The sequence below is a fragment of the Pteronotus mesoamericanus genome, unplaced genomic scaffold (genome assembly GCF_021234165.1).
Source record: "Pteronotus mesoamericanus isolate MK-2021 breed Mesoamerican mustached bat unplaced genomic scaffold, CSHL_Meso_final contig_169, whole genome shotgun sequence".
NCBI classification, from domain to species: domain Eukaryota; kingdom Metazoa; phylum Chordata; class Mammalia; order Chiroptera; family Mormoopidae; genus Pteronotus; species Pteronotus mesoamericanus.
In genome coordinates this window covers 15665849-15684664 of record NW_026555068.1, presented here as the reverse complement: position 1 = coordinate 15684664, position 18816 = coordinate 15665849, and the positions used below count along the sequence as shown (strand labels likewise).

Genomic DNA, 18816 nt, shown 5'->3' with positions numbered 1-18816 from the left:
TTATGTTCCTTTTTGTCACTTCCTTTATGGTTTCCATGGTTTCTAGAACTTACAGTGAGAGAGTCATCACACATTTTCTTCTTTTCCTAAAGTGAGAATATCAGATCCGTACTCTTTGTACCAAATAAATATTGACAAATGATTAAGTTTGAATTTCAGATAAAGAACAAATCATTTTTAGTATAAAAATGTTCCCTTCAAATGTTGGATATTTATACTACAAAGGCTTAATGTTTACCTGAGATTAAAAATTAATCGAGTATCCTATATTTTTAATTGCTAACTCTGTGTCCTATTAATAGTGTGACCTTCCCCAATTGATGGGGCATATATATTTTTTTATTTTTGATTTTTCCTGTGCCTGGTTCAGATGGCTTTTATCCCCCTTCATTGATTCATTCCAACATGACCACTTTGTTTATTAATTTTTGCCCCTTTGGCTCATTCTGAGACAAAAATGGAAAGGATAAGAGTAATTTTCTCATTATCTAGAAGCCTACACCTAGCTATATTTTTGTTATTTTATTCACTTTTCAATTTAGCCCTTTAAGTGGTGTGATTATACATATTTTTCCTCAGGAACAATTTTTTAAAATCATGAATAATTTTCTATGTTGATACTTAGAATGGAGACCTCTATCAGTTTTTAATCCTCCTTGGTAAATTAAAGTTTTGATAGCATTCTACTTTGACTCTCTGTGCTGAATTACTATATGTGTCTGTGCTGAATTACTATGTGTGTCATTCTATGTTTGAAAATAAATATTGCTACAGTTCTTTAATTATATTTTTGCTATTCTATCTTAGAAGTTTTCAAAATCATAGAGCAGTGGAAATTAATATTTGAACTTTACACATGGATACTCTCCTTTTTGGAAGTTATATCTTATTTTTTAATACCAAAGAGTCTCTCCTTGAGAGATGAAAATGTATGTCTTGGAATGTCTTTTCAAATGCCACCTCCCCACCACAATCATAAAATTAAAATTTTATATAAAAGTGTGACTTTTCTATCAAAGCCCTATCTCTAAGAATTTCTCACTCACAATAATAAATATCTTTAAAAATATCAAAAGAATAAACTAACTAGTTTTTGGAGTTTCTTTTTGCTTATTCACCATATTTAAATTGTTCTTTATAGTAAGCAGAAGCAGCTTTATTTGGTATGTTTAAAATTTGTGCTTTTCAGTTGCTAGTGTTGAGGCCATTGATGGGTCAGGCATAAGGTTCTTCCGCCAAGACATCTGAAGAAGATCAAACCAAAAGAAAATGAAGTTTATTCTGAAAGAAATCATCTGAAACATTTATGTGAAATTGCAAAAGAAAATAAAAAAGAGGTTTTGTCTTCATCTTCTTTTAGAAAAATATGTTTTGCATTTAATTTTCGAAAAGGAAAGTCATTTCATTTTGCTCAGTTAAATTAGGGGAAAGCTCTGGCAACCTGGCAAATCGAATGCAGTCAGTCAGTGCCGGCTCCACTTGCCCGAGGAAGGCGTTGGAGCGCCTGACCTCTAGGGTAACCGTAAGCGCCTGTGGAGTCAACTCTAACGAAATGAAGCCCAGCAGTCCATGGTCTTAGATAGAGCCTTACTCCCAGCGAGGGCAAAGTGAGACACCCCTTTCTCTGCTGTTCTAAAATAACTTCATCAAAGGTGGGCGCTGTATGTGGGAGAAATGCTACATGCTCAGTGAGACCCACACTGCACGGATGTGCTTCCCATCCCATTTTCACTCACGCTCTGCTGTTTGTAGAGACGCCGAACTGTGTTTTGTGACCTATTCTTCCCTCAAATTCCCTTAACTTCAGAAATAAAAAGGGGGGAAGAGATGGGTCTTGTTCTTTGGAAAAAGTGTTAAAATTTGAACTCAGTCTAAACTTTCATAAGTAAAATCACCTTAAAGTGGTCAGCATAGTGACACTTAGATTTGACCTCCTTGGCTCTGTACTACCTTGAATTATTTTTTCAGTTTTTCCCTTATTTCCTGTATTCTTGTTTTCAGTTGTCCCATTTTTGGAAGCATATTTGGCCCATAAAAATATAAATGAATATCAATGTATCTGTCCACTTACTTATGTTGACATGGCAATCATGTTGCCCCCAGGCACTGAAGGAGCAGTATTTGGGCACTCTGTCGAGACACCTCACATCAGAGCAGAACCTTCCCAAGACCTCAGGTAAGTCCTGGCTCTTACACCTGTGTCCTTGTTGACATGACTGTTGATCTCCCTTGATATATAAAAAACTAAAATAGAAAATATGCTGCATACCTGTAGAACGAATTGAAATTTTCTACTACATAGTAAATAGTCAGGTATTAGATGGATGAGAAAATGTGTGTTCTTTCTCTAAAACTAAATAAGTTAAGCTTTAAGAATGAAAAATATTTTATATAATTTATTGTGATCATTTTACTATATATATATATCATATCATAAAATACACCTCAAACTAATACAACTAATACAATATTATATCATTAAAATGTTTTATATACTTAACTTTGGATAGGTAAACTACATTCTAGAATGCATTTGCTATATTAAAAAAGATAATAAGATTGCTATTTTAAAAATAAATCAAATATTAAAAGCATATTTAAAGCAGAATCAAAGTATCAACCTGAGAGAGTCTTTGTAACTGGAAAACACAATAAAAATAAAAAGCAAAAAAAAAAAAACATTTTATTTCATAAATATCAAGTTTAGCCCTTCTCATTTTGATGAGTGGGAAAAACTGCTCAAATGAAAATAGAAAAATAAAGATGAAATTTTTTAACGCCAAAGAAAGCCACACTTTTGAAAGTGTGAAATTTGTAGTCCTTTATAGTTTTATGATAACATTTCCTAAATAACTCTTTCTCACTAGTGGAATAACCCAGATCCAAACAAGCTAGTTAACAATAATAGAAGGCACCTCTCTTCCTGTGATCAAGTTACTTATTTTTTCATAAGATAAACATTATTTACTGCAGAGCAAAACCCAAGGAATTAAAAGGGTTGAAAAATATGTGTAAATAGTGCCTCATTATGTGTGATAGCCTTGATTCATGGCCCTTTCTCGGGAATTTAACATTTTTGTGTAATTATTAATTTTACCCCTCTCCGCGTAACAATGTTGGACACTCCATTAGAATAGGATCCACGTCTTCCTTGCTTATCTTTAGAGCTGTAGCAGCCAGCACTGTATCTCACATATAGTAGTAACTGATAAGTATTTGTTAACTTGAATTAATGAAATTTAGAAAAACTGAGTAATGAAGACACTGCTAAATGCATGAAATATAAAAAATGTGGCAGTACTTGTTATATTAAGGCACATATGACGAACACTGATTCTAATAGTTTTTGACTGTGTTTTAATAGAGGTATCAGAGGTTAGTGATTCATTCAATAAAAAAAAAATTAATTACTAAGATCTAAAAGAAACAGTTTTTACTTCTAGCATTTTAGTAATTATGTACTCATTTTATGATTTTTCAGTAGGAAAAGGATATTGGCAAAAGATGAGTAAGAACCAACTTGCTGACATGAATAAAAATTTCTAAGTGTGAATGTGGATAACATCATAGTTAGTATGTAGTGTTTCTAGTTTTCAATTTTCTAATTATTCATCAATTATTTAAACATTGAGCTAAGCTAGGCTTATCTGCTGGTGCTAAAAGCAGATTGGCAACCCCCAGATGAATGTTACTGATCTAAATTCCAAAACTGAAACAGAAACACAGCACAGTAATGATGGGGTTATTCAATTATTTATTTGTGTACTGGAGATTAAAATCAGAGTGTCTGAGATTTTTACGGGTTTGGCTGACAATTTTCCTCTCAGGGCCATAAATAGTACTCTTAGCTGACACCTTATTCTAATCAACAAGGCAAAATGGTTGACCAGGTAAATAAAACAGTGATTTGGGAAGTTAAGTGGCCATGTTGTCTTCAATTTTGTTTTTGTCAAAAATAAAAGGCTTTAGAAAGGAACATTCCAAAATTTACGATAGAGTATAGGTAATTGGTGTGGAAAGGTGGTAGATTTCTTCAATGCGTTTATTCAACAGATGTTTGATGAGTACTTAATATGCGACAAGTTCTGTGCTAATTTCCATGTTCATTTTAAACCTAAACATGTAGATTTTTTAATATAAGGTGATACTGTTTTTCAAGAGGAACTTCTGCATTTTAAAAGGCTAAAAAATGAATGCTGAATGGTCAGTAAGGAGATAATGGCATACTGGCTTGAAAAAACTTATATATGAATGTTCTTCCTTTTTTATTTTTTAAGTTGATTTAGAAGCAAATTATTAGAGTTTGATAGGGTTTCTGCACTCCATGCTGAGAAGTGATGAAATCCATTATATAATGCCCGTTGCCCAAAGATTTTAAGTCCAAGTACCATTAACTGTTCCAAGAATAAGACAAGAATGCTGACTTGGAATCAGGAAATGAGTTAATATTTAATGATGTAATTGGCATCTTTTCGTCATTTCCATCCTTATATAAATATAATTTAAAACTGAAATGTTAAGGTTTGCAAGCTACAAATTACTCTCTGGAAACACATCGCGTTATTTTCACATCATTTCTGCATTCAAGGAAAAACTACTCTTTATTAAGTAGTTAAGGATTTTTCCCTAAGACATTTTGTCAATAGGGGGTAAAATACTTTGCTGGTATTTTTCTACCTATGAGAAAAAAATAATAAAATAGAATTTCCCCACCTCTCCTCTCATCCCCTTCTTTCCCCTTCCCTCACTTCTCCCTTTTTTTCTCTCCTTCTTTCTTCTTTCTTTCATCCTTTCATTCTGTGTATGTTTTTATATATTTATCTAAAGTTAGTAAGAAATGAGCATTTTGAAAAGCTTGTTTTAGCTTGCAAACTTAGAAACACAGAAAGACAACTGATCTAGAGATTTGTTTACTATAATTTGAAGGAAGAGACCATAATAATGGCATGTGCTAGGGAGCAGAAAACAATAAAAATGGAGGAAACAAAACCAATGTTATCTGCATGTAAGATAAGCTCATCCGTAGCCTGAAGTGATGACAGTGTACTTTCTTATATGTTCAAATCAGTTTGCATTGAGTTTTTTTTTCTCAATACACTTTTCAATTCTCCATTCATGCCACCATTGAAACCTCAAATAATTTATGAGTGCCTACTATTTCTCTAGCATGGTGTTGAGTATAGAGCAAGAACAAGTTATATGATGCTTAAGTCCTACTTAAGTTTCTGTTTAGTAATTGCATCTTGGGACTTACTTTAAAAGAAGTCTGAGTTCTTTTTGCGGAACGTTGAGACTTCTGCTAAGACCTATGCCTCTCAATTTCAAATTTGAGAATTAGACACCTTCAAAACAAAATCTTCTTGCATCTTTGCTATGTAAACACCTTAAAAACAGGATCACTTGGAAAAAACAGGCAGGATGACAAGAGTTCAATATTAATCCTACTCTGCTGTCGAATCTTTGGGTGCTCATTATGAAAAGTAGTCTGGAATTCATTGCTGTGAATTTAATGCTTTCAAAATGGACACTTCTATATGTTATAGTTTTATACTTTGAATAAATAAAATGGGAAATTATGTTCTGAATTTTCTTCTAATTTTCTGTTGAATACTAGAGCCTGTGATTTCTTTATTAATTTTTATATTTGAATAGATGAAGCTGGAAGTTATTCCTGCAGAGTTTGTTAAGGATCTAATGCTATTTTCTTCAGTATGGCTAGTCAGTTTATTAAGCATCATTTAACATTTACTAAATAAACTGATAGTTCCTAAGCCAAATGATTGCTGCATTTGTCAGATATTTGTCATGCTTTGCTTTAGAGTCTATGGTGTTCCGTTGACCCAATTTTAATTTCTTTTTTTCCCAAATTTATTTATTTATTTTTAAATCATGTTTATTCGATTACAGTTGTCTCAATTTTTCCCCCTTTGCCCTCCTCCACCCATCCCACACCGCCCCCCTCTCCCACAGTCAATTCCCACTCTGTTGTCCATGTCCACGGGTCATTCATACATGTTCTTTTTCTAGTCCCTTCCTCTTCTTTCCACCATTGTCCTCCTTCTCCATCTCCTCTGGTCACTTTCAGTCTGCTCCATGCTTCCATGCCTACAGTTTATTTTGTTCGTTAGTTTATTTTGTTAACTATATTCCACTTATAGGTGAGATCATATGGTATTTGTCCTTCACCAACTGGCTTATTTCCCTTAACATAATATTCTCCAGTTCCATCCATGTTGTCTCAAAAAAGTAGGAATTCCTTTTCTTTTTTCATTTTGAATGCAGATTTTATTTATTTATTTATTTATTTATTTATTTAAATGTCAAAATCCATTATAAAGTCTCAGCAATTAAGCCAACATGACACCAGCACAGAAATAATCAAATAGATCAATGAAATAAAATGAGCATTCTAGAAACAAACATATATATCTAACAATGAAATATATGATTAAACTGATATTTCAAATCAATGGGGAAAATAAGGCTTATTCAACCAATAAGGTGCATGGATCTCTATTACGTGAAAGAAAGAAATATAGAGCCTTTTTTCACAAATCATACAAAAAATATTCAGGTGAGTTAAAAATCAATATGTAAAACCTAAGGAGTTTTAGGAGAAAATACAAAACAGTATTTTTCTTACCCTGCAGTGCAATATTCAAACCCAGAAACTATAAAGTAAAATATTCATAATATGACTACATTAAACATTTAAGACTATACAGTAATATACATATAAAAATAGTTAAAGGACAAGTAATAGAATAGGAAAGTATTTGCAACACATCTAAAAAAAGGTTAATAGTTTTTTTTAGGGAAAAAATTCTATAAACAATTAATCAAAAAATGGATAAATAATACCAAAAAGTCATTTAAAGCTTTTTAAAAATAATAGAAATAGGCAAGAACTGTACAAAAACAGGTTTATTTTCAACAAATAATAAAGTAACAATGAAAATAACCCATCATATGAATAAGTATTAAAAATATTGGTAATATCAAGTATTGGTGACTGTGAAAAGAACTGGGTATTCATAGACTCTTTTTCTTCCTCTTCTTAAAGCAGTCCCTTTAGCATATTTTGCAATGCTGGTTTGGTGGAGGCATATTTTTTAGCCTTCTTTTGTCTGGGAAACTCCTTATTTCTCCTTTCATTTTAATTGAGAGCCTTGCTGGGTAGAGCAGTCTTGGTTGCAGGCCTTTGTTTTTCATGACTTGGAATATTTCTTGCCATTCTCTTCTGGCTTGTAGTGTTTCTGTTAAGTCAGCTGCTAGCTGTACCTGGGCTCCCTTATATGTTACTACCTGCTCCTCCCTTGCTGCCTTTAGGATTCTCTGTCTTATTTGCCATTTTAATGATGATGTGTCTTGGAGTGGGCCTCACTGGGTTCCTCTTGAATGGGGCCCTCTGTGCTTCCTGGACTTGTGTGACTTTTTCTCTCCTCCAATTAGGGAAGTTTTCCATCATTACTTTTTCAAACACGTTCTCTATCCCTACCTCCTCTTCTTCTCCTTCTCCTTCTTGTATCCCTATTATACAGATATTATTATGTTTCAGGTTGTCCTGCATTACCCTAAACACCACTTCTTTCTTTTTGAGGCTTTTTCATTTTCTCGCTCTCTGGGAGTTTTTTTCTACCTTATCCTCCAGCTCACTGAATTGTTCCTCTGCTCCATCTAGCATGCTTTTGATTCCTTCTACTGTGTTCTTCAATTCAGAAGTTGTATTCCTCATTTCCTCTTGTCTCTTGTTGATAGTTTCCATGTGCTTTTTCATGCTGATATAGTTTGCAGTAAGTTCCTCATAGTTTCCCTGTAGTTTTTTGTAATTCTCGCTGAGCTCACTGAGCTCATTGAGCTTCTTTAGAACCATTGTTTGGAACTCAGTATCTGATAGTATACTTGCCTCTATTTCATTTAGTTCTTTCTGGGGAGTCCTCCTTTCCCTTCAGTTGGGTGGTGTTTCTTTGTCTTCCCATTATTTGTGAGACTCTTCTTTTTTGCTTCTGCTTCTTAAATTGATCTGACTTGATTTCCTGACTTTGTGGTGTGAACTTCTATGGGCTCTAATAGGAGACTGCTGTTTTGTTCTTTCCAGATCTGCCTCTAATGATGTCAGCTGTTGATCCTGTGTGACCTTAGGCAGTCTGTTTGAGACTTCCAGGAATTTACTGTCTGTGGCTGTCTCCTTCTGTTGTTAATCTAGTCACTCCACACTCACCAGTAAGGCTTAGACACCACAGGGTGGGGCAGAGTCCCTCCTGGGGACAGGGTTATTGGTCCTCTCATAGCTGCTGCCGCCTAAAGGACTGGTCTGCCTGAGCCTGATGGCTGCAGCCATATAGGGGATGAGTCAGCACCAGGATCCTACTGGCTAATCTCTCCATGCTCTCCCCAAAGCCTCCGTCTCCAGTCTCTCCTCAAGTGTCTCTAGACTACCCTGTGCCCCTTTTATCCAGGGATCTACTGTCTGTGGCTGCCACTCTGCACTCAGCTGTTAGGCTTTAGCACCACCTGGCCAAGGCAGAGCCTCCTAAGGGCAGGGCTATTGAGTCTTCTCACACTGCTGCTGCTCAACGGAGTAGTCTGCCTGAGCCAGATGGCTGCAGCCATATGCGGGATGAGTCAGCACCAGATCCCACTGGCTACTCTCTTCTCTCCCCAAAGCCTCCTTCCCCATTCTCTCCTCTCTTGTCTCTAGCCCACCCTGCCCCCACCTTTGCTGAAGCCCAGGGTAAGTGGCTGAAAATAAACATTTATGTGTTATCTCTTTAAATGGCTCTTTGCGTCTCCAGCTGCCTGTCTCTGGCAGAGAGCAACCCTGCCACTTTTCACAGCTGGTTGTTATCTGTGTTCTTTTTAGGCTCTGGTGCTGTAGGCTGGAGATCCCCACTTATGGTTTAGACCCCACTCTTCTCAGAGGGACCCTACTGGCCATTTCAATATCCTTCTGGTGCCGCTGCCCGTGGGCGCCCTCCATGCTTCTCAAGTCTCTACCGCACTCCTTACCAGTTAGGTTGTGCCAAAGCTGAATCTTCTGGCTGTCTAAGGTTATATGGCTCCTCTCTTGCTATTGTTCAGTTGTTTGTTCCAAGTGATTTCTCCACAATTTAGTTGTAATTCCAGATTGGTCCTGGGAGGAGGTCAGTGTGACTTTCATTCACTCTTCCACCATCTTGATTTCTCTTTTAATTTCTAATTTTAGTATCATTTTAACTAAAAATAACTTAAGTTCTAATTTTAAAAGAAAAATCTCCCACTTTACCTTTACTTTTTAAATCTATTAATTGCCATACATACTTTTATCCCCAAATATTTTGACAAAATGTTTTCGCTTTCAAGAGATTCTACTGAGATTCTTACTGGAGTTATATGTATATTTTTACTACTTTTTGAAATACTGGAAGTTTCATAATATGTATGTATGAGTTTATTTTTATACAAAAATATCTCAAATTTTTGAATTTTGAGGTAAAGAATATCAGATATCTTTCTCATATATCCTTCCCCTGAAATAATTGTAAAATACAGACAATAAATAATATAACATCTATATTAATATAATAACTTAGGAACAGGAATTATATACTTTAAAAGTACCCATTTTCCTGACCAGTGTGGCTCATTTGGTCACCAGTTTGATTCCCAGTCAGAGCACATGCCTGGGTTGCAGTTCAATCCCTGGTTCAGGACGTCTACAAGAGGAAACTGATGATGTTTTTGTCTTGCACATTGATGTTTCTCACCCTCTCTTTCTCCCTCCTTTCCTCTGTCTCTAAAAATAAATGAATAAAATCTTTTTTAAAAAGCTCCGTACATGCCATTGATACTCTCTATATTTTTATTTATGTGCTGAGTCATTATCAACACATTTAATGGCTAGCATTTTTTTAAACTCAAAATGTCTGTAAGATTAGGAAACTCAAACGATTTTTTCAGCTTTGCTGATAAAAGGAAACCTGTGGCAAAGGCTACAGTGTAGTACATGGAAAGCAGAAAATCGGCAAAGAAATGGGACAGGAGAGGAAATTCCATTAGTATTTCAAAATACTATTCCACTACATACTCATTTCCCTAGTGCTTTTAAGAAAGGTCTTACAAATCCTGTAAGAAAACATTGCAACTGTCAATTTAGAGATGAAAAAACCAAGACTCATTGCTGTTAGCTAATTTTCCTGCAGCCAGATTGAGCCAGCTCTCAATCTTTACTGCCTCTTTGAAGAAGAATCCTCTAAATCAGCTGGCAAAGCACTCAATTCTGTGGCTACAGTGGCAACGGACACCTGAACGTACTGAAAATTTTCTGATTAAATAATTAATAAAGATGAGAATGGAAAAACTCAGGAGCCCTGAGACCCTTTATATACTTTAATGCTCTAATTCCAAAAGCAAAACATGGTAGAAACATGGTACAAAAAAATGTGCACATTTAATATGGGTATTTTACTATTAACTCTATGAGTGATCACTGCCACCTCTTATTCTCAGAAACAAACTACCTCATATCAGTTATTCGAAAAACTAACTGTGTTTTTCCTCCCATTTATAATATCACTTGAGTTGTATTTCCATGAATGTCAAATTCATAATTTGTTTTATAACTTTAATCCATCTTAATTAAGTTTCTAACTGACTTCTATATAAATGGTTCAATCATATCCATACATAAAGAATTACACTTTATTTTATGGATAATTAACAAATGGAAATAGTAGTGGTCACAAATATTCAAGGTGGTGCAGATTTGGAGATGTATTGGGAAAATCAGTTAAAAATATACATTTTAACATTGAGATTTTGGAATTTGATACTGGGTCAAAGTATAAGGATTATGAATGAAAAAATATGAGTGAGTTTTCATTTTTAAGTTTTCAAATATTCTGCAAAAATGTGTGATTTTTGTCTAAAAAAACAACAAAATACAAAGTGTTCTTTAAAATATTTACATTCATAAACTTACATGCCCTCAGTCCCACCAGGGATTTTATGAAGATGTCCAAGGGCACATAGAGATGAAAGTTTCAAAGTTGATTTTATGACTGGGAAAAAAAACGTGATTTAAACATACCCAAATCACTTTTACCTAAATGCTGGCCCTTGTCCTTCAATATCACTTTCAACTTCATTACTGAGAAAGAGCCAATCAAACTGTTTAATGTGGTTCTCTCTGCAAAACGGCTTTGGGTCTATTGCCTCAAAGTGAGCTAGTTGCTCTGAATAATGGTGAATGTGATCCTGAGGGGACTCTTGTCCTGAGTTCCTGTGGCCAAAGAGAACACAGGCCACTGTGCCCCAGAGCAGAGCACTTATCCAAAAAGACCAATTCAGGGGTAAAACCTCTCCTCACACTAGTGCTTTTTACTACTGTATTCTGGTGTCTTTATTCTGCCTTCTTTGGTTCTACTCCCTGGTTTTATATTTGAAGATAATTTGAAACTGTCTCCCAGGCTACCTTTTTTTTGCAGACACAACTATTTTAAATACTTTCTTTCACAAAATGTATGCAAGTCAACTTTTAATCACATTTGTATTTGTATATCAGCTCTCATTTAATTTTTCTTCCTCAGACTAATGTCATTTATTCTGTGGACATTTTCCTTGAGCAGCAGCAGTCAGTTGATGGAGGAATGTCTTATTTCTTATTTTCATTAATTTCAAGAAGTGTGAAGAGGACTTTGAAAATTTTCAAGCTTAGAAAATTTTTACTGTGCAGGCTTGACAGTTCACAAATTCCATGATTTTCATTAAAGCTCTCTCATCTTCACAAGACAGGGACTCTGTCTTGAGGGATACTTACATGCTCAGTGTGGAAATTTATTTATAAAAATCCCATCATTAATATGAAAATGTATAAAAGCTTTAAACAAGTCAACTTAAAGTGACCTACTTTTCACATGCTTTGCGAAGGGAAACAGCATAAGACTCCTAGTAAATCATTATAGAAATAAGAGTAAATAATTGTTGCCAACGAATAGTTTCACAAAGAGCCAAAAAAATAAATAATCAAAAATCATTTTAAACATCATTTTGGGCCCACCCCCTTAGTTTGGAAATAGCAAGGGTTTTTATTTATTCCCATCTGCTTCTTTGTTTTTAGTTGACTGATGTTGTCTTTTAGCTCATCATAATTTTATTTTTATGTTTACTATTAAGGACCCTCTTGTTTTTCCCTTAGGCTTGAATCACCAACCAGGTCCTTGATAATGGAAGCTCCCCGAGGGGTCCAGGTGCGAGCTGCTGCAGGAGACTTCAAGGCCACCTGCAGGAAGGAGCTCCATTTGCAGTCTACAGAGGGGGAGGTGAGTTCCCAGGGGTAGAGAGCAGCTCTGCGCTAGTAAGGATCCTTCCTCTCAAAGTATACGGTTCCAGGTGAGGCAGAGAAAACTGCCTCGTAAGAGAGCTTAAATGTGAACGTATTACTGTTTCTTCTTGAACATGAAATTGAGTAAGCCAAATGTTATTTTCTTAAGTCAGAGCTCTATTTTCTTCTGAAAGACATTGACATATAAGTGGGGCAATTTAATAAATATCAAGATAATATTAAGAATAAATTAACCTTTTTTTTTTTAATTCTATTTCATTCTTCAAAACATTCTTCCAAAAATTACCTTGGATGTTTGTTTCTGTAAAAGTAGTGCCTATCTTTTTTAAAAGGAAAACAAAATGTTATTTTACTGTCCAGCCCTACTGGTTATTTCCTGGATCCGAAGATACTCAATAATAGTTTTCCTCCATTCACTTTATTTTCCTCAAGAAGCTCCTTTAAGTCTGTTGCCATTCCTTTAAAAATCAAGAATCCTTTGTCTTTGGTCTTCCTCTCTTGCATGCTAATGCAATAGATACACATTTATTTCATTTACTTTTCTTGCTGTGTACGTTGTGATTTTTTGTGTCTGTAGAGTCACACTTTTGTCAATCCTGAAAAGTATTTAGTAGGTGTCTTCACATACTACCGCCCTGCTCTTTCTCTGTGGCCTTTTTCTGGAACTGTAGAAACGCCATACTTTTTTATTGCCTGGCCCTCCGGATTCCTTAACTCCTCCTTGCTTTCTATTTCTTTGTCTCCCTGTGCCTCACCCTGCTTATATATTCTGATCTACATGCCCAGATTCCTCTCCAGTATCTAATTGCATATTTAATACCTACATTGAGCTTTTAATTTTGGTAATTATGTTGTTCATTTCTAGGATTCTCATCTGCTGTTTTTTCAAATCTGCCTGGTCATCTTGGTAGTTGCTCTTTTCTTTGCTCATTTGTTTTTAATTCTGCCTTAATTATTTCAAAGCCTTATTCATAATGCATATACTATTCTGTATAGTTTTATTTTAATTCTCAAAGTCCTTGAAGTTCTAATCTGTTCTATTGCTGTTTATACCAATTAATTCCTCCAGTATTTTCTTCCCTTGTGTGCTTATTCACTTTTTATTATGAACTTACAAAGTTTAAATTGAGAAAAAAAGAATGGAAGTCTAATTTAAGAGATTTTCTGGAGCATTTTATTCCTCTTCAGATGTAAAGATGAGAGCATAAATTAATACAATCAAAGGGAGGCATTCTTTTTTTTTTTTTTTACTTTTTTTGCCATTATCTCAGTTATTGATTCAAGATAAATTTTAATTATATATTTTGATTCATTTTTATAAACAAAGTCATGTTCAGGACCACATTCACATCTTAGTGATATTAAACCTAAATGATCTATAAATATACTTTAGAATATTTTAAAAAAATCTATCCACATTACCTTTTAGGGTTTCTTTCCACTACTATTACAGACAACATAAAATACTTTGTCTTCCACAGCAAGACAGAAATCTTTCTAAATATCTCACATCCTTTTTAAAGAGTTGCTTTTATCATGCTAATCAGTTCATTCAAATTATTCATAGTGGATCATCCCATAATAAATATTAGTGCTTATTAATCTCTGTTCTGCTCCTACTTATGTACCACTTTACTGATGTTCTTTTATTCAAAGTATCAGCAGATTCCTTGGATTCAATTAGAGGTCGTCACTTAATTGTGAATTGAGGATTATGCTATAAATAAATCATACCCAGAGATTTTTCAGCTGTGGCCATTTTTATATTAAGAAAACAAAGATATAGTAAAGCACAGCACTTTATATGAGACTGAATAACATGTAATTTTCCAACAAAGAAATGTGAAATGATATAAAATCTTTGCTTTATTGACTATGCCACAGAGAGGCAGATTGATCATTTACTAAACAATATAGAAAGATGTCAAGTTTACCTTTAGATAGGCTTTAAACTAGTTAAAATTAGAACAGGCATAGCATGAACAAAATGTGTGAGAATGAAATTACATACAGAATTCTGCAGTGCAGAAGATTCAGTTATTTTTGACATAATGTTGCAAGGCATTTCAAATTCAGCTCTGAAAACAACCTGAATCATAAGAACACTGAAAGCATTTTATTAGTACATGCAAAGCAATAACGTAATAATATATGTAAGATCTCCGAGGAAGAAGGAAACAATTTTTATTTTGCAAAGTGATTCAGATTTTTTTCTTATAGTGATGGGTCTAATTTCAACAGGTAAGGATGGGATATATGAATTCTTGGTGACAAAAAGACAATGGGCCATGAGTTAGAACCTCAGAGGTGTAGTTTGAAGTGCCAGGAAGAGTTTCGAAACAAATGGATTATATGGTTTATAGGACACTATAGAATAGAAATATCAATTTTAGAAGTTGGAAAGCGAACGGTATGATAGTAACTGCTTTAGCAGACAGAAAGAGCTGTGAGCAAGCCCATCCGTGCTGTAGGAGCCTGGAGAAGCTGAGCCGTGTCGGGTTGGAAAGAATCAATATATACCAGCCCTCCCTACCTGGTGACATTCTCTCTCTCAAGCCAAGAAAATATTTTGTCTTTGTAATGGCCCTGTTCATTTTAATTAACCATTAATAAAATATGCCTCCTTTATATGTGGTTGATGCTACAGTTTGGATATCAGAAGTTTATGGAATTAAGTATTGTCGTATAACGAAGTATTGTGACAGCAGCCCCCAAGTGGATGGGAGAGCTGGGGGCAGCGCTGCAGCTCAGCTGCAGCCGGCCCCGCAGCAAGAGCTTCAAGGCTAAAGCCACTGACGAGGTCTCTAGCCTGTGCTTGCTTTCCAAGGCTGCTGCCCGGTGTGCCCTACCTGTATGGAAACAGCTGCTCTGCATGTATTCCCTCAGGCCACACCAATGGAAAGACAATTGGTTCCAAACCATAAAGCCCAGCGATGCGGCTTGGTGTCAGCAAGGCCCTGCGGACCACCAGGGCTCACCCGCAACATTTACTTCTGTGCTTCCTAAGAGCGAACCATTCACAGGATCTTGTAGTCATTCGATCAACCCTACGCGAGCCTCCTTATTCACATGCTCTTTTGCTTTCCATGGCCCCCCGTTTATCGTCTGTGTCTGAAGGTTTCTTGGGCAAAACACCAGCGCCTAACATTTCTTCTGAGGACTCACCTCCAAGTACGCAGGCCGAAATCCCACAGTCCCAGAGCGTGCCACGCAGTGCTTTTGGAGCGTAAGAATGTCTGCTTTGCAAGCAGGCCAGCTCCTAGAAGGAAGGGAGGAGGCGGCGAGGGCTCTGCAGCCCCGTTCCTGGCTCCAACGCAAACCCTCAGATTCAGTAAGAGGAGTCATCCCTCCCCCGTGGAGAAAAGCACGGAGGAAGCCGAAGCGTGTAGCAATGGGTTACAGTCATTGATGACCCTCAACGTGGAAGCAGAGTCAGAGGAAATGAGGCCCAGCCTCCATACCCAAAAATGGATTCTTTTCTTTTGCTGGTTTTGTTCACTTTTAATTTTTAAACCAGTAAAAAAATATCTTCTTAAAATAATTAAAACAGAAAACCTTTTTTTCTCTTTATTTTCCTCTCACTTAACTCAAGAGTAAAGATGCTTTCTTAACTTTGAATACTGTTGGTAAAGGTAATCATTCATTTATTTTATAATCTATTCATTTATTCAACAACTGTTTGTCTTAAGTGGGTGTCGTATATGCAGGGTCAAATGCTGGGGAATTATAAACATATTTAGGTGTGATTCCATCTTCAAGGAAAAATAAGATATATGTATCAGACTATAAAATAATATATAAAATATTAGCAAAATAAGATATTAATAACAGTAAAGTGCTACAGGAGAACCACATACAGAGTCTTTCTCTCAGAGTATCAGGGAAGGGTCCATGGTGGGCAGTGACATTTGTACCCAGGAGTGGAGAGGCATGTGCAAGGGGAAGGGAGAGCGTTATTTCACACAAGTACTGCCACAGCTCTATGAACCATGGACCAAAGACAGATCCTGCCCTCACAGATCTTACTTTTATGTAAGAGAAGCACGATAAATGAGTGAAAGCAATAAATGTGAAGAAGGGATGGTTACTCTAAAGAAAAGTGAAACTGTGGAGGAGAAATTAATGCAAGGATCAGTGCTATTTTAGTAGGAAGACTAGGAAAGTCCTTTTTTGAGAGGGTGACCGTATAGCAGACACTCAAACATGCTCACATCCAAATTAATCTAAATTATGCATGACCATGGTCTATGAACCCTTTTTCTGGCTCATTTGCATAGGCAGTTAGTTACTGTGTTTCAAAATTTTAAAAGTATGAAAGAGGCTAACAGTGGAACTCCATCTACCCCTACTTGCATATCTCTGCAGAGAAGTATTTCAAGCTAAAGAAATAGGGAATAAAAATGCCCTTGGGCCAGAGTCATTTTGGTTTATTTGAAGAAATGAAAGAGCTGGAGCAAGAAGAATTATAAGAAATGATGTTAGAGAGATAGGCCAGATCATGTAGGGCTAGTCGGTCACAAAAAGGAATCAAGAGTCATGTTAAATGAAGTGGAGACAGTTTGGGAATTTTGAGAACTGGGATGATGCAATCTGATTTGCATTTCATAAAAGTTTACTCCAGCAATATGTAAGACAGACTATAAGAGAGCAAGAATAGCAGCTGGGTAGGCCAGGTAGACAGCTATTTCTAGAGTCCTAGTAAGATGTGAATTAAGACTTGCATGAGGATAAGTATGGAGAAAATGGTGTATTCTCTGATTCTCCTGTCAATTTAAAGATGTCTGTAGGCAGTAATTTACTACATAGGAATAGGATAAAGGAATGGCTAGAGAGAGGTTTTTGTTGGTTTCTGTCTTAGTGTTTTTTTTTTTTTCCTCATTCAAGTTCCTGATCCACTTTGCCCTTTTTTGGATCTTTCCCCATGCATGTCAAAACCATGTGATCACTGTCCCTAAAAGTGGTAAGTCCATGGTTTGGAGTGCATGATCTTGCAAGTTAGAAGATACAGCAAAGTAGGTGTTGAGCATAAGTAATATGTTTCATGGAGACTTCAAACCTGATTCTATCAATTATCTGTTGTTAACTCTGCAGATTACCTACTAAGTATATCTTTTAGACAGCCTGTCAACACCTTGTAGAGAGTATTTTTAAAAACTAGGCTCGAGTCATTTGTTTTATTAATTTCCCCTCCCTTCAGTAACGTCATCTCCATGAAGACCCTCCCCTTCCCCCATGTACACTGTCCCAGGGCATAGAAGCTTCCTTTGGGGGTCCATGACTGTAGAAACTTTGAAGTTCCTTGCATATTCTTTAAACTAGGCATGATTAAGAAGTTAACATGAGATACTCTGTCAAAATCGTGAACTTTCTGTGGTGTTTGAGTAACAGAGCTGGCTTCTTAAGCAGATTGTACATATTGCTTTTTCAGATCAAGGACTTTCCATCAGAATTCATCATGTCTCAAAGGAGAAGACAGCTGTAGAGCTTTTGGGCTGTACCATAGGCATGTCATTTGTTCGTTCAACAAAGCATGGCAGCTAAACCAATAGAATTGTTTGTTGTGTAGCCTTTCTTATTAGGCCATGTTGTAAAGCTCTGAGGAATGGGAGAATGCTGAAATGAATTAAAATGCAATTTTTCCCTCTAGATATTTTTGAACGCGGACACAATTCGGCTGGGAAATCTGCCGACCGGCTCTTTCTCGTCTTCACCCAGCTCTTCAAATGCTCGACAGACAGTGTATGAGTTGTGCGTGTGCCCCAATGGCAAACTTTACCTTTCTCCAGCAGGAGTGGGTTCCACCTGCCAGTACAGTAGCAACATCTGTTTGTGGAGCTGAAGGGACCGACTTCTCCTCACACCACAATAGCCTTTGTTCCTGTCTGTCTGCTTCACAGTTCTGCTCGGTTTCCCTTGTGATCAGTCCAGAGCTTCTTCAAATGGTCCACAGAGCGACTTTGTGCAGCGTACGCAGGGACTTGCCCCCACCTTCTCTGGCGACTTACTGTACTGCTCAACACAGAGAGTGCGGGTGACAGAACAGTGTCTCGTTTTCAGCAGGAAATATGGATCATAACTTTTGCTCAAAAGGGAGAATAACATAGGTGCCTTTGCTACATGAAGTGAAGCACACAGTTTTAGATTTTTGCAGGACCTGGATATGAACTGCACATATATCCATTACATAGATGATATTCCCAGTATCCAATGGCAAGATGAAACGCTTAATTAACCCTGTAAGAAAACTAATACTACAGTCTGAAAGCACAATTTTCCACTCATCTTTTTGGATGTAAACGTTTTTTCCCTGAATTTTAAATTTTTAAAGCATTACGTAATGCTTGCTTTACTAAAAAATTAAATTCAATACATGATTTTTAACAAAACAAAACAAGATAGAATCCCACTCTGAGTTTTATTTGTTTCTTTCAAATCAATGTGTTATTACTCTTTGTCTACTAAGTCTAGAATTTTGTACATTAGGCAATTTTGAA

The 18816-nt window shown here is 36.1% G+C and overlaps 1 protein-coding gene across 1 annotated transcript in view; it reads left to right on the top strand.

The window, feature by feature from the left end:
* The window catches only part of SGCZ (sarcoglycan zeta), a 212070-nt gene extending 193909 nt beyond the window's left edge, over positions 1 to 18161 (top strand). The window contains exons 4-6 of the mRNA XM_054565801.1: positions 2104 to 2176; positions 12176 to 12299; positions 17970 to 18161. Of these exons, the coding sequence (XP_054421776.1) occupies positions 2104 to 2176; positions 12176 to 12299; positions 17970 to 18161 (389 nt within the window). The remainder of the gene's footprint in view (positions 1 to 2103; positions 2177 to 12175; positions 12300 to 17969) is intronic.
* The last annotated feature ends 655 nt before the right edge of the window (positions 18162 to 18816 follow it).